This window comes from Platichthys flesus, chromosome 6 (assembly GCF_949316205.1).
Source record: "Platichthys flesus chromosome 6, fPlaFle2.1, whole genome shotgun sequence".
NCBI lineage: Eukaryota > Metazoa > Chordata > Actinopteri > Pleuronectiformes > Pleuronectidae > Platichthys > Platichthys flesus.
The window spans coordinates 11,650,138-11,664,936 of record NC_084950.1 but is presented as its reverse complement, the minus strand read 5'-3'; the positions used below and the strand labels follow the sequence as shown (position 1 = coordinate 11,664,936).

General features: G+C 43.8%; 2 protein-coding genes across 3 annotated transcripts in view; one reads left to right on the top strand and one right to left on the bottom strand.

Annotated features, from left to right (window-relative positions):
- Window positions 1-6,719, bottom strand: part of iqsec3b (IQ motif and Sec7 domain ArfGEF 3b) — a 30,889-nt gene extending 24,170 nt beyond the window's left edge. For both annotated transcript variants that reach the window (XM_062390021.1, XM_062390022.1), the window contains exons 1-2: window positions 5,885-6,719; window positions 290-364 (exon numbers count right to left, since the gene is read on the bottom strand). In XM_062390021.1, coding sequence (XP_062246005.1) covers window positions 290-364; window positions 5,885-6,408 — 599 coding nt within the window. In that variant the 5' untranslated portion in view covers window positions 6,409-6,719. The remainder of the gene's footprint in view (window positions 1-289; window positions 365-5,884) is intronic.
- A 978-nt stretch (window positions 6,720-7,697) lies between these two features.
- On the top strand, window positions 7,698-14,444 carry wash1 (WAS protein family homolog 1). The gene is made up of 11 exons (XM_062390025.1): window positions 7,698-7,821; window positions 9,099-9,239; window positions 9,937-10,048; window positions 10,173-10,319; window positions 11,970-12,106; window positions 12,198-12,333; window positions 12,426-12,621; window positions 12,964-13,140; window positions 13,298-13,456; window positions 13,952-14,023; window positions 14,108-14,444. Exons 1-11 carry the CDS (start codon window positions 7,814-7,816, stop codon window positions 14,248-14,250), a joined length of 1,428 nt encoding a protein of 475 aa, XP_062246009.1. The 5' UTR covers window positions 7,698-7,813; the 3' UTR covers window positions 14,251-14,444.
- The last annotated feature ends 355 nt before the right edge of the window (window positions 14,445-14,799 follow it).

The window sequence follows — 14,799 nt, the reverse complement described above, 5'->3', positions numbered from 1 at the left end:
AACGGGTGAAACCCAATTAAAAAACAGTAGAACATTTTGGTGGGCTTATTTCTTGTACACTGGGAAGAAAACTAAAAAAGCACGATTCCCAGAATATCAAACTTTTGCTTGAAAAAAAAATTGCTTTAAAAAGAGACACAAAATAAATCTTTCAATGTCAATGAGAGTGATCCCCTGCTCCAGTTCAGAGTTGTGTGGTACTCTGTGCACTGGTTTTTGCGTAATCAAACAAACAGACAAACAGATTGAGAATATAAGTGTCTGTGATTGGTCGTTGAGGGCGTCTTACCAAGATGAGCCAGTGGTGTCAGCCTCTGGATGTTCAGGGGCGGGGCAGCAAAACTGATGCAGCACAATCTCGCTCCTGTAGAAGAGGAAGAACAGAGAGGAGGAGGAGAGGTAAGCAGAGAGGAGGCTGAGGTGGAAGGACAGCCTGTCATTCGGGTGTTATTGGCTGCTGCTAGCTGTTTGCCTTGTTTCCATATTCCCCCTTATGCTCACTCTGAGTCCAATGTCCCAAAAGATCCTGTAGAGACATCTCATTAGATTCCTCTGGATTATTTCCATGAGTTCTGTTGACAGTGGGGCACTGATCCCAGGGTAAAACACCCTATGTAGGTCAATTCAGAGCTGAGAAAGCTTAGATATATGTGCGAGCATTTCCACGTTTGTGTGTCAGTAAGGGCTGGTTTGGGCCTGCCTCCCTTTCAGATCACCAGATCGGCAGTGATTAAGCAGAATTCCCCCAAAAAACATATCTGGACAGATCGGTATTCTCTGTGTCTGATTCTGTCTCTTTCTCTTCTTAAGTTCGCATCTCTCGTTTCTCTCTCATACATTTTACATGTACATTCATATTTTAAGGATTATGCGGGTGCGCTTATGTGGAGCAATTTAGAGTGAAGATATCAACAAAACATAAAAAAGGGTTTGGTGTATAAGCCCTAAACTTTCGGAGGCTGGACACCCTCCACTACTGAAGACGACGAATTAAGATGAATGCTCAGTGTTATAGGCTTCATATCACTTGAAAATGCAAACAATCTCTGTCCAAATGAGCATTTTGGCCTTCTCCTATTCGCTTTAATACTCCTCCATACTCAACGAAAACGCACGTACGCGTGCCATGTGTGTGTAAACAGGAAGGCATGGTGGAAATAGCAGAACGGCTGATGCCACTGGTTTTCCTCCAGAGGGATCATGTGATAGGAGCGTGCTGAGTCAATGAAGGCTACTTCGATAAGACCCAATCAGCAAGCGTTTGTGAGGGTCTACTTCAAAGAAGTAGTTTCCAAACATCTTCAAACTCTGCCCGTCCAGACTAAAGTGCACCCCCGACAGGCGGCGTATCCAGAGCGGAGTTGATGCCTTTTTAAAAGAAAACGTTAGTTTGGATGCTGCCTGACCTGAACGTTTTTGAAGGCATGTGTCTGACCGAATGGGTCACATTAGATCCTACCAAAATGAGCTGAGAGCACTTAGTAGACAGTGAATTTCTTGGCCATGGTACAGTAAGTCTCCTGACCTGGGAGCATACTGCTCATGACACAGACGTACAGTGACAGGCATTCAGAGTCGGCACAGGTCTCAAACTGACAGTCAAGGCTTCTTTTCACTGCAACTTCCACACACTTCAAATAACACAGACCTTTGTTCGGTTTCAACCAATCAACATTCTAAGGGTTCTACCTACGTAATACTCGTCCATCTGTTGTAACACCTACTCCACCATTGTCAACACTTACACTTGCAAACACAAACATGAATAATTTGTTCTCCTTTTAGCAGCACTTGTGCCGTGGTTTACAACCTCAGCGTCGGGGCTTGGAGAGCAGCGTTAGGGGACCAAGTCAAGAATACCTGCTGCCCTCATGCACTCCAGTTGCACTATATTTGGAATCTTAAAAAAAAACGATTCTGGTAGCTCGAAAAACAATTATGTTCAATTCTAGTTTTCATTTCATGGCATTTATGTTGTTTTTCTTCCTTCTTCGTCTCAAAAAGCAGGAGATGTTCTGTCTTTCCTTCAGTACTGAGTCTTTGAACATGCATGTCAACATACATGTACTGTATGCACATTTTTAAAACTCACAGATGCAGAGTTGTTTGTTTCAACCAGGTTACCAACAGGTGAATATCTCAACACTTTCATTATTCACCTACTTGATCTTGAATCTCTGTGGTCATACTAAACAACATGTCTCATGCATGAGATGACTCCAACTCAATTACTCTATTTCTTCATTTAAATCATTTGCTGCTTTCAAAAAATAAATCATTAATTATTTAAAAGTCCATTTCAGAGTTGATGCATCTCGTTATTCTTGTCTCGTCTTCAAGGTGGAATCTTCTCTGTGCAAAATCCTTCAAGTCTCATTGATATGAGCAGTAGTAACGCGTGGTAGTTCACCCTCAGTGTGTGTTGTGGAGTTGTGTAATGTAAGGCCCACCTTGAAAATTACCTCAAGGTTTTATCTCTGCATACTAACAAGATTATGAATATGAGTTAATTCGAAGGATAATATTTAGTTGAACACATGTGTCAGACATCAAATCCAACAATGTAAAAAGCATATAGCCATAGGCTGTAACATGCAACCAGATGGAGAACCAAATCTCTGAGACAGTTACTGCATCAATAATTGATAGGAAACATCTTAGGGTAGAAGAAAATTAGATTCAGGCCTCAGACCAAATATAAATAACTCTCGGCAAAAAAGCAAATATCCCCAAATATCAAACTACTGCTTAAAAATGAGATACAATTTCAATCTAATTCTGAGCGATAGAAATGAAAGCACAAAAAAATGTGATGAAAGAAAACAGAGTCTCCAGTCCTCTGCAGCATTGCTTCCCCGTAGAAGTGCATAGTGCACCTTACTGAAGGAGGAATTCTACATGGTTGTTGCATGTTGCACATATAATTGCAGCCCCTGTTTAAATTGTGGCTCCTGTACGGCCCCGGATTTAGATCCTAGATCAGCCACTGCCCATTCACACACATACACACACACACTCAGCAGGTCCATCCATCTGCCTCTACAAGACGCACAGATACAGTTATCTGCCTCCAACAACGCTTACAAAGAGAACAGGTGAATATTTTAACAGTACATGGCTCCTGCTGTCGGCCCGTGTTCCCTCTCTGCCTGCCCCGTCCTCCCTCACACCATCTCCCTGCTTTCCCTGTTCTGTATGAGTACTCTAAACGCAGTGCGTTTCAATGACCAGTATCAGGGTGCAAGGAAAGTGGTGAGAAGGAAAAGGAGGAGGGTTGACGTGCATCAAGATCTACTCGGTTTGGACTCAAAACATCGCCAGTGCATTGTGTTCACCTTTGGCTGCGCTACAGGACGCCGGGCCTGTCCCTGTGCCATACGACCTACTTGTCTGCCAGCAACATAGCAGAACCGAGGAGACAGCTACCCCAAATGCACCCGTTTCAAATGTCTCTCATCTCTGTTTCCGTCTCTCCCTGTATACCTGTCTCACTCACTGTGTACTGAACCCCCCACCACCCCTCCTCCTCCTTCCGTTCTCCTTTGGCCACCCTTTCTCTGTTTTTTTCTTTATTCCCAAGCCTCTCTTTCTGCCTCCTTCCCTTTTTCACTGGTGCAATCCAGTGTTAGCCTCCAGCTCCTTTCTCTAGACACCTCCGAGGGCTCCATCAAAGAAGACGACTGAGCTTGAATCACTCTCCTTCTCTTTCTATCTCTCTTCCTTTTTCTCTCTCCTGAGAATGGCTGATTACTGTTCGCTCCATGGGCTAAGTGGGGCAGATAGGAGGCTCAGCTGGAAGGAGAGAGAGAAATGAGCAGAGGAGAGGCTCCCGTCTCACCCTCCTACCATAGGCAAATCCACGTGCATTGACAATGCTGACAACAATGCAACCATACAATCTGAGCTGACCCGGAGATGACAAGTCATATATCTGTAAAGCTGGGCTCTATACGAGCATAAGATAAACATGCATATTAATGCAAACAGTAAGACGTAAGATGGTTGGAAGAGCTAATGCAGGCTAACACATGCACCTACAAACATATGCACAAAAAACCCCAACACATGTACTGACACAGAAACACGCTGACACACAAACGTCACACTGACAGCAGCAATAGTAGAGGGCAGATCTGATCTCAAGTCAGGTGCAGACAGGACGCAGAAGCCAATGACGTCAGGGAGAAGAATCCTCTCAAAATGCAAGTGAAGGCTTCACCTCACCTCACCTTCACCTGCACATGCGGAATGCCAGAAGCAATAGTAGAAATTAAGTGTTAAGCAACTGGTCTTATCCAGGTGGCCATAAAATCAATGCGGATGTTGGGATGTAAGGTTGCATTCAAGGACACACAGCAGCAACCGCAGGAGCAGGAAGGGCCGCTTAATAGACCCCCGGCCCCGCTCTGCTGAGTGATCAACCTAGGGACGCCACTGCTGTCTTCTGTTTTTTATGCTACCAGCTTCTATTACAACGATTCCTTTGTTGTAATTTTTTCTCCTCACCAGTAAACTAATTTGAATTTGGAACCAGTGGTGTTACAATGATTCCCGTCAAAGACTAACAAATAGTTGCCGCAGGGTACGCTCTTTAGAAAGCACAAATCTAACTCAGGTTCCAGGCAGAGAAACTGGGGAGAGCAACAGGCACACAAACGCACACACACACACAGAGCAGGGAACGTGTTGTGTGTTGTAGGATTTATATCAACAACTGCTTTTTTTTGATAATATGCATGTTTCCCCCGCTGCACTCCTCTGCTCCTCTCAACTCTTCCTCGTTCTGCGTTGCTCCCCTCACTGGAGGTGGAGTCCCAGAGAGACCAATCAGGACTCCTGCTGAGATACAACTTATGAGCAGAACACACACTTATACACACATACACACACACATTGAGGTATTGAGAGCACGAAAAAGAGAGAAAGGTAGTTTTCACTCATTAGGTGATGTGATGGTGAACTACGAGGCCCTGCTGCTGAGCTGGGTGTCTACGTCTCTCTGCCTATGACTGTGTGCATGTGTGTCTCATCTAACGCTGCAACTTCAGAGACCCACTGCTCCCCTGAGAATTCCCCCAAGATCCCATGCAATAAATAATGAAAGCCAACAGCCACGGTGATGAGACATGGTGTCTCATCTTCACATGTGAAGCTGCTCCTGTCTGCAGATGACATTGACCACTGTGCTGTGAGAGTATTTCCAGCACATACGCACACACGCACACACACACATACACGCACACACACACACACACACACACACACACACACACACTCCTGCATACAGGCCTACAGCTGTTTGTTATGTAATGAGCCAGTAATCGTGATCCAGCTTCTCATTTAAATAATCCACCTCTTCCTCCTCTGGCACAGTTCTCAGCCGACACACACTCTCACACACAGAGAGTAACATTTGGTTTAACGCAGCTCAGTCTGCAGGACATACATGCCCGTGCACAAGCACTGTGGTTTGGACAAACGCCACACAAATGCTGAGATGGATACAAAATAACCCATGATAACCAAAGCAGGGGAGGTGTTTAGGGTATGGGTCAATACTGCAGAAAATACAGCACAATAGGAGGTTTTCAACTAAATCTAAAAAACATATATAACCATTGGACACACATATAACATCGACTTACAATATATCCTGGAGACATAGCCTTCATCACGCTACTTGCCAATAACCATAACCTTTACTCTAACCTCTCGAACCTATATTTTGATGATGTACATTTTGGGGACTTATTTGTCCTCATGAAGAGACAGGTCCCCATAGTGTCAGTGTGTAAACACATTTAGGTGCCCACAACATACGTATTTCCTAAGCCAAACACACACACACACACACCACAATAAATGACCATGAACTATAACTCACTCAGATTGCTTGGCGAGAGACCGACAGAGGCTTGTGGGGGTCATCTGCACCAAAGAGCGGCAGCTGGTGAAACTTCCGCCGTTTTCTGGGTCACTCTCGACCGGGGAGATCGTTGACGGATCGGCCGGTACCAGCTGCATGTCCCCCGGGTCCATAGGTTGCGGAGGCGCTGGCTGGACCTCCGGATTGGTCTCGACCTGCGCTGCTGGTGCATGTTCCGGCAGAGACCCCGCATCTGCAGGCTCGGGGTCCTCATGTGGGGGGTGATGGTGGTGATGCAGGAAGCTGGGGTCGGGGATATGATGGTGGTGGAGGTGGTGGTGGTGGTAAGGATGCTGCTGCTGGACCCTGACGTCCATCAGGTGCCTGTTCTCGCCGATGAGCTCGTCCACCCGCCGGTCCAGCTCCTCTATCCGGGCGCGCTGGGTCTGGATGAGGCTCTGCTGGTTCTGGACGATGGTGGTGAGCTCCCGTAGGTACAGAATCGCCTGCACCGGGTTTTCTAGCAGGCTGGAGCTCATCATACCCAAATGCAAGGGGAGGGAAGATAAGAAAAAGAAGAGGAAAAAGGGAGAAGCTGGAATTGCGGGTGGAGGACAGCGGGGATGCAAAAAAAAAAAAAAATCTGTGAGTGCGGATTCCTGGGTTCTGCTCCGCTGTGGATGAGGCTGCACCGACCGAGCTGTCCTCCGCTTCTCCGGCTCTCCCTCTCTCTCCCTCCCGCGCTCTCTCTCCCCCACTGCGCCGAGTGGTGCTGATGAGAGGAGCCAAATCCAGATGTGACAGAAGGGAGGAGGGGAGGGGGAAGAGGAGGAGGAGGAGGAGGAGGAGGAGAGATACTGCTGGAGCTGAAGGACAGAAACGTCATTACGCACAGGCACAAGATAACTCGAGTAAGCGCGCACCCTATAGGCTGCAGAGAGATAGCTGTGAAACTCTCATTCGTTTACTATGTAATATTTATATAAGCATGTAGTGTAGCTTCTATAGTTTATATAATATAAATATTGAGTAAATATTTTCATAAATATAGTAAAAGGTTTCTTGCCAAATGAGGTTTTCTACGACTCAAAGACAGTGTGACAACTGAATATGTTGTCAATTATAATCGGCTCTATCTTTAAAGTGACAAGCTCTTTTGATGTAATCGTTTCTCCCAAGAAGCTCAATCCAGCTGCAGCAGTAACCAAAAAGGACGAGTTATAAAAGTTGATAGAAGTTGGATTTATCGTCAGGTTTTTGGTTCAGGAGTGGCCTTCTCTTTGATGGGCCACCCAGAGATGCAATACACAATGGAAAACAAGGGAAAACAACAATGAATCACTGCAAATAAGAAAACACTGCTCGTTATATTTTTTATTTTCTGTTTTTTATTTTATTTTACTCACCATTGTGTATCATGATTTGTTGTCTAGTTCTTGGTGTTGTTGTTTTGTATTATGGTTTGTTGTTTTATATTGTGATTCGTTGTTTTGTAATACGATTTGTTGCCTTGTTTCATGGTATTGTTGTTTTGTATTATAATTTGTTGTTTTGTATTATGGTTTGTTGTTTTGTATTATGATTTTGTATTGTGATTTTTTTCGTTGTATTTAGGGCTTTGCTACTGTGATTTGCACTTCTTGACCACCGTATTTGTCGACTTAAAAACCTATTCAACCTGCTTTGTTAAGTAATGAGATCGTAGTTCATCATCTGGATTTTCTCTGTGGTTTCATTAATTGTCGTTGTGGTGCGTTCAGGTTAGAAAGCCGAAATTTCCGGAACACTCTAAATGCAACATTGTACTTCCGGTATAGTCACGTGTCACGGGGTTGCGGAAGTGACAGGACCGTTGTTTTGCTAAATAAGTAGCTGGCGCTGCATCACCGACACTTCTTCTTCTTCTTCTTCTATTACATTTAAACGGAGGACAAGTAAACTGTCCTCATGGTCAGGTAAGAGTTATTTATGAATGAGAAGGTCTATCTGGTCAATTCATGTGTAGGTGTCAGATCAGAGCGATTCTAGCGTCATTAAGAGCAGACTGAGCGAATCTAACTTGATATAGGTTGTTTATCTGTCATGTCTTCGCCATTAGCAACAGACATGAACTGGTGTCAGTTCCACGTAGCATCACAGTGCGTTTGTATTTCACAGTATGTCACACTGCTTGGTCATGTGAGCGTCAGATGAGGTGGAGGAGCGTGTGAAAGCAGCAGGTTTTCACTTGAATCCTGGTGGACTCCTGAATGGGCCCTTTGACATTGGTCCAGCCCCCCCCCAGCCAACTACCGAGAGACACAACAGACACTCAGAACTACTGCAGAAACAGACTAAACAGCAGTGCAGACAACAAACACCTGCACCAAACGACACATTACATCATGAAGAGACATAACACGTAGGTACTGAATGAACACAGTAACCCCCTTGTCTTTTTGTCAAGGAGGTTTTTTATTATTATAATAATAATAATAAATCTTATTTACTCGGCACCTTTCCTACATAAAATGCAACTCAAGGCCTTTACAATTAAATCAAAGACATGAAATAAGATAGATTAATAAGAACGCATTAGCAATGTAACAAAGGCTTTGGATAAAAGATTAAATTAAGTCAAAGCAAGTTCACAGAAATAGGTCTTGGTTTGTTTCTTAAAACTTCAGCGTGTCCGATTCATAGCAACAGAAAGCTTTATTATTAGGTTATTGATTAGCCCCGCTGTAGAAGACCTTATATGAACGGTTTGGAACATACTCTGATAATCAAACAGTGATTTATAAGGGTGCTGTACCATAAAAATACTTAAAACCAATTACATTTATTTAAAAGGAATCCTCTGTGAAACTGGAAGCCAGTGCAAAGACGCTAGAGCCGTAGTAATTTGATCCCTTCCTATTTTCTCGTTAAAACCGTGGTAGTCTTATTTTTCTGTACCCAAGGGCCTGTTGTGCCTTAATCTATCCATGTTTTAATAACTATCATGGTTTGGGATCAAACAACATTTATCATAATCTTGACTGAAATTTGAAATCTGTTAACTTGCCCCAGTTTTCCAGGTTTCTCTTAATATCGGCCTATCACAGTTTGATCTAGTGATTTTGATGAAACTCTATCGTCTTAACCCTGGGACGAGAATATGGTTCCGTACACAAGATCAGATTTTAGATTTGGTGACGCAGCCTTGTCTTAGATGTTGACAGGATTTTCCATTGCTGTTGCTGTTTGTCAGGATGAACCAGAAGCACAGCCTGGAGGGCCAGGTGTACTCGGTGCCTCTCATCCAGCCTGACCTGAGGAGAGAGGAGGCTGTCCATCAGATCACAGATGCATTACTCTACCTGGATACCATCTCTACGGATATTTTCAGACGGTAAACCAAGAATCACACATGCATATCACACCTGTATGTAGATTTACTCTGCACATATCGTAGTTTATAAGACGTGCTTGTGTTTTTTGCCACTCGAGATTGTACAACTACCTCTTTAGGCTCTGGGGACTTAGTTGGAGCACATCCCAGGTTGCAGGTGGGGAGATGCAAGAAACACTGTCACAGGGACATTTTCATTACCAATTCATTTTTAAATGAGTTTTATATACCAAGGACTATTTTACTAACAGATCACAGAGCTGATTAAATACTTATTAGTTACTACACAGTGATCACCACCACACATTAGCTATCCCTAAATGTGCAGGTAGCTTATAGTACAGCATTTGTACTGGATAGAAAACAAGCGTTGTATATGTAATGGCCTGCACGTAGAATTTATATTTGAAGACATATTGTGTGCCACAGTAACCGTTATGAAGATTTCTGTCAAGCACCTTGGAAAGTGAAGCGAAAGGAGGAGCTGTTAAATCAATGCAACCTTTTTGAAGTGCAATGTGTTAAAGGTTGTTTGTAATGACATCGATTCAGCACTTAATGAAGGAAAAGGGTTATAGCTTGTCTCTAGTCCCACGCTCCATATTCTGCAGTATGGTGTCGGACATATTTCCCTGTGTGTGTGTGGATATGTGCACGTCAATATTCATTTTGGTGTGTGTGTGTGTGTTTCTACCAGGGTGTCAGAGAGTGTGGAGAAAAATCGGCGGCAGCTGCAGATCGTCACTGACCGGATCAGACTCGCTCAGGCCCGAGTTGACAAGATCAAAGGCAGTAAAAAAGCTACCAAGGTAACGCACCTTCACGTCAGAAGGAAGCTACAGACAAAGGCAGAGACAATGCTGGTAACAGACATTATTTCAGTCTGTGTGTGTGTCAGTTTTCAGCTTTTGTCTGTGCGTTTGTTTTTTATAGGTTTTCTCCAGTGCCAAGTACCCGGCCCCAGATCGACTTCAGGACTACTCGTCTATCTTTACTGGGGCTGCAGACCCCTCCTCACAGAGCCGTCCCCGGCAAAGGATACAGAACAAACTTCGACCATTTGACGAGAAAGCCTTGCAGGTGAGATGAATATATTGAACGTGCTGATTCAGCAAGGGTTTACATTTTTGTAATGCAATTCTTTCAGTTATGCAACAGTTCGACATGGTTTCACAAAATGTTCTCATGTCCGATGGTATAATAAAGATATAACAGATGAAGGACTTTGTTATAAAGTTTGCGCTGCAGGTTCATAACGGGGTCAAATAGACGGATTACAGTCATACAGGGACAGGAAGGCTTGTAGCTCTAGTTGTGGCTATTTATATTTATGTATTTATGTAGACTGGAGTGGAACCCATGACCCCACTGGTATCAATATTGGAGTTAAGAGCTGATTTAATGTCGAAACCAGAATCTGTGATTCTGAGTCGACGCAGGAAGAATAAAATCATCTCTTGCCATGGTGAAGGAAAAAGAGCTAGAAGTGCAGTTTCCCCTCCTCCATGTTGGAGAGGAGCCAGGCGAGGTGATGGGAGCAGCTGAGGTTTCCTGGATGCTTCATTGTCAAGTCACCTCGGGATCCTTCGGGGAGAGAGGGATGATGAGGCAGAAACGGACATCTGAGCTACTTTGCTCAGCGTAAGATGACCCAGACCTGGATGAGTGGTGGAAAACAGAAGGATGGCTCTTTTTTTTTCTTTTTTTTTATATCCTTTAACAGATTTTTACTTTTAATACAAACAGATTGAATTCATGAGCATTAAGACCCGAGGATGTTCATCATCATCAGGCCAGGCTCATATGATCTGGTAATGTGTTGTTATATATATATATAAAAAAAACACTGCGCTATGAATTAGAACAAAAACCTGCCCTTTTCAAAATAGGACGAAAATCTAACTTTATTGTTATTTGAGCTGGTCTGGGTACAACACATCTCTAATATCTATGAACATATTAGTGGTAAAACAAATTAGGTATTGTTCTTCTCATCATTCTGTGGTAGACAATAGCTGTTTTGTCATGATTAGCAGAATGTGTGTTTATAAAACCATTTATCGATCAGGCAGCTCAGATCAATCTCTGAGCTGCCTGATGTCTCAGAGTTAAATAACTGACTGACATCCACTTGTTCAAATGTTGCGTTGACCATTTGTATTGTCTTTTGTATTGATTACTGTAGTAAAGACGTGATAGATCACATATGTTCTTCTCAGATTTGGCTACAAATTTGATGCTCGATCAAGAAGTAAAGAGGATGTGGAAAAAACATAGACATGTGAGAAATATCCCAGAATATTCAGACATGTGCGTGCGTGAGTGCATGCATGCACACTTTCAGAACCAGCTCCAGCTCCTGAATTATTTATAACATCAAAGAACACCACTGTTCTTCCTTCAGCATATTAGGAAACTTTACAAAAGCCAACATCGTTTCTGCTGTGTGCACTTTGATCTTTATAAAGTGTGTTATGTTTTTTTTTCTCTGTGTATCAGTCGGAAGTGGAGAGTGAAATGAAAACATTGCTAAAATGTTGTATCTGCTGTGGAAATGCATTATTCAATATTCCCCCGGAAGCCAGGTCCCTGACTATCATTCAGTATTACAGTGTTCGTGGGCACATGCGTCTGTGTGCACAAGCACTTTGGTGACATTTGCGATATGAGTTATTCAAGCTGTAGCTGACATTTTACAGATCTCCCACTCACTCTCTACTTTCATTTCAGGAGAAGTTAATATATTTCCCTGTGTGCGTCGGCAATAAGAAGAAGTCCGAGGACGAGACAGAGGAGGGACTGGGAAGTCTGCCTCGCAACATCTCGTCTGTCAGCTCCCTGCTGCTCTTTAATACCACAGAGAACCTGTGAGTAAAAAAAAAACAACCATCAACTGTAATCACGGGTTAGATTGAATTTTTATTATATATATATGTTTGGATTTGTGTGTTTTTAAAGATACAAGAAGTATGTGTTCCTCGATCCTCTGGCGGGAGCAGTGACTAAAACCCACACAACACTAGAGACGGAGAAAGAAGAGAAACCTTTCGATGCTCCGTTATCCATCACTAAGAGGGAACAACTAGACAGACAGGTACCTCCAACGGAATTTTCCAACCAGAACACATTTTTTCATTTGACCTTTTATATCAGCAATTAATCCTGATTACCTTTCCTCTCCAACAGACTGCAGAGAGTTATTTTTATGTGCCAGATCTGGGCGAGGTGCCCGAGATAGATGTGCCATCGTACTTACCCGACCTGCCAGGCATAGCCGACGACCTGTCCTACAGCGCAGACCTAGGGCCCGGCTTCGCTCCGTCAGGACCCACACACAGCATCCCTGAGCTGCCCTCCTTCACTGAGGAGAGCAACGCACTAGGTACACATGCACACCTTTAGAAGGTTTAGACTTACACTTTATAACTCGCCCTTGTCTCTTATTGTGAAGCTCTTTATGGTGTTGGATCTAAAAGATAGGTAAATTAAACAAATTTAACTGCAGCTGCTTTGACATTTTCCTGATATTGTCCGAGTCAGTTTCTCCAGACGTTTTCATGAACTTTTCCTGCCAGCCCTTTATTAAAATGTCTCAACTCCTTACTGTATATTCCGGGAAATGTCCTATAGTGAATGTCATGAGGTCATGTCTTAAAACGGCTCATTGTACAAATGACATGGTATTTCGGGTGGCTAATGTGAATTTGTCATCTCTTTGTTTCAGGATCTCAGCTCCAGCCTCATGCTGTACCTCCGCCACCACCGCCCCCTCCCCCTCCTCCTCCTCCCCCTGAGCCTGCCTTCCCTTCTGCTAGCCCTGCAGGAGCTCCCCCTCCTCCACCTCCTCCTCCCCCACCTCCTGTGGACAGCCTCATAGACGTCTCCAGAGTGCCAAGCTCAGGTGTGTCACGTGCAACCAATTCAGAAATCTTGCACAGTCTACACGCTTGGGGGAATATGATTGAAATTGACACGCTGAGAATCCCTATTCAGACTCTTACATTTGAGTGAGCCAACTGACACTAATGCTTCCCTGACCGTCCCCTCTGACCCTGCAGGTCCCACGCCTGTTGCTTCCAGCGAGGCGGTTCAGCCGGCAGAGGGCCGCGCCAGCCTGCTGGAGTCCATCCGCAACGCCGGGGGCATCGGCAAGGCCAAGTTACGCAACGTCAAAGCGCGCAAGATGGAGAAGAAGAAACAGAAGGAGCAAGAGCAAGGTGTCGGATTGTTCAAGTGTGACTGTGGTTCTCTGCTCATGTTTTATTAACTGCGACACGATGCAGCTTCAACAATGATGTGAAAGTCATGCAATCAATGCACGGCCATTCTCTGGTTAGCGTTCACCCATGGGTTCATAGGGATACACTGCATGTGAGGATGTGAGCATTTTTAAACACACATCTCACACAGGCCACAGCTCGATGAATTTTATTTGAATAACACCAACCTCTTTAAAAAGGCTGACGTGGTTACAGTGTCTGACCTTTTATTGAACAGTAACCCTTAGCCTCATTTGGGGTTGACCGGACAGTTTATCTCTCAACATTTCCTCTTGCTGTACAAGAGAACTGCTAATATTGACTAGATTGGGAAAAAACAGCTTGTTGTAATTGCTCCACTTTAAAGCGCAGCACTGGGGAATGAGGGACACTTCTTCAGTTACAAACATTGATTGCATGATTACTCACTAACTGCTCGTCTTTGTCTCACAGCGGCGGGAGCAGCATCGAGTGGTGGAGACTTTATGTCTGATCTCTTCAATAAACTTGCCATGAGAAGGAAAGGTGAGGATGCCTCTTATGTCAAATCAGAGTAGTAATTCTAGTGATGGCTTTGCAGACCGTAAAAATGGCCTGTCCTTCCTGCAGGTATATCTGGTAAAGGTCCTGCAGGTGGAGAATCGAGTGACGCTCCCCCTGCCACCGGTGGCGCATTTGCTCGGATGTCAGACGTCATCCCGCCGCTTCCGGCCCCGCATTCGGCAACAGACGATGACGACTGGGAAGCATAATGCCATGGACAATGGACACTTAAAAGCACTGATGTAAAATGAGCATTAATTTTCCTCATAATGCCGGTGATGAGTGCGTTGAAGTAGACGAATAAAATATTACTGAAACTCAGATGATAAAATACTTTATTTATATCATAGACAATGTAAAAAATATTTTCATGAGATTAAACAGAAACATTTGATTAACATCATTCCATTAAAAAATGTATTTCTTTGCATTATAGAACATTGACTGCTTTAAATATTAACGCTTCTTCCAGGGTAAATCATTAACATGGATGCCTACGCCACTGCTGTGCCTGGAATCTGCATCAGTGATTAATTTCAACAGGACTGAAATTAAAAACTGTTGAGGAGGCGTTCTCATTTCCAGCATGTTCCAGACTGATAAACCAGGAGTCAAACTGATAAATGTCCCTTACAGCATATGCCTGCAGTGGCATTCAAATACTTGTGATTCATTATACTATGCTATTGTGACCAGTGCAAAACAGAACAATCTAAAAGGTAAAGTAATGAAAAAAGAAAAACTGGCCTAACTGGTTG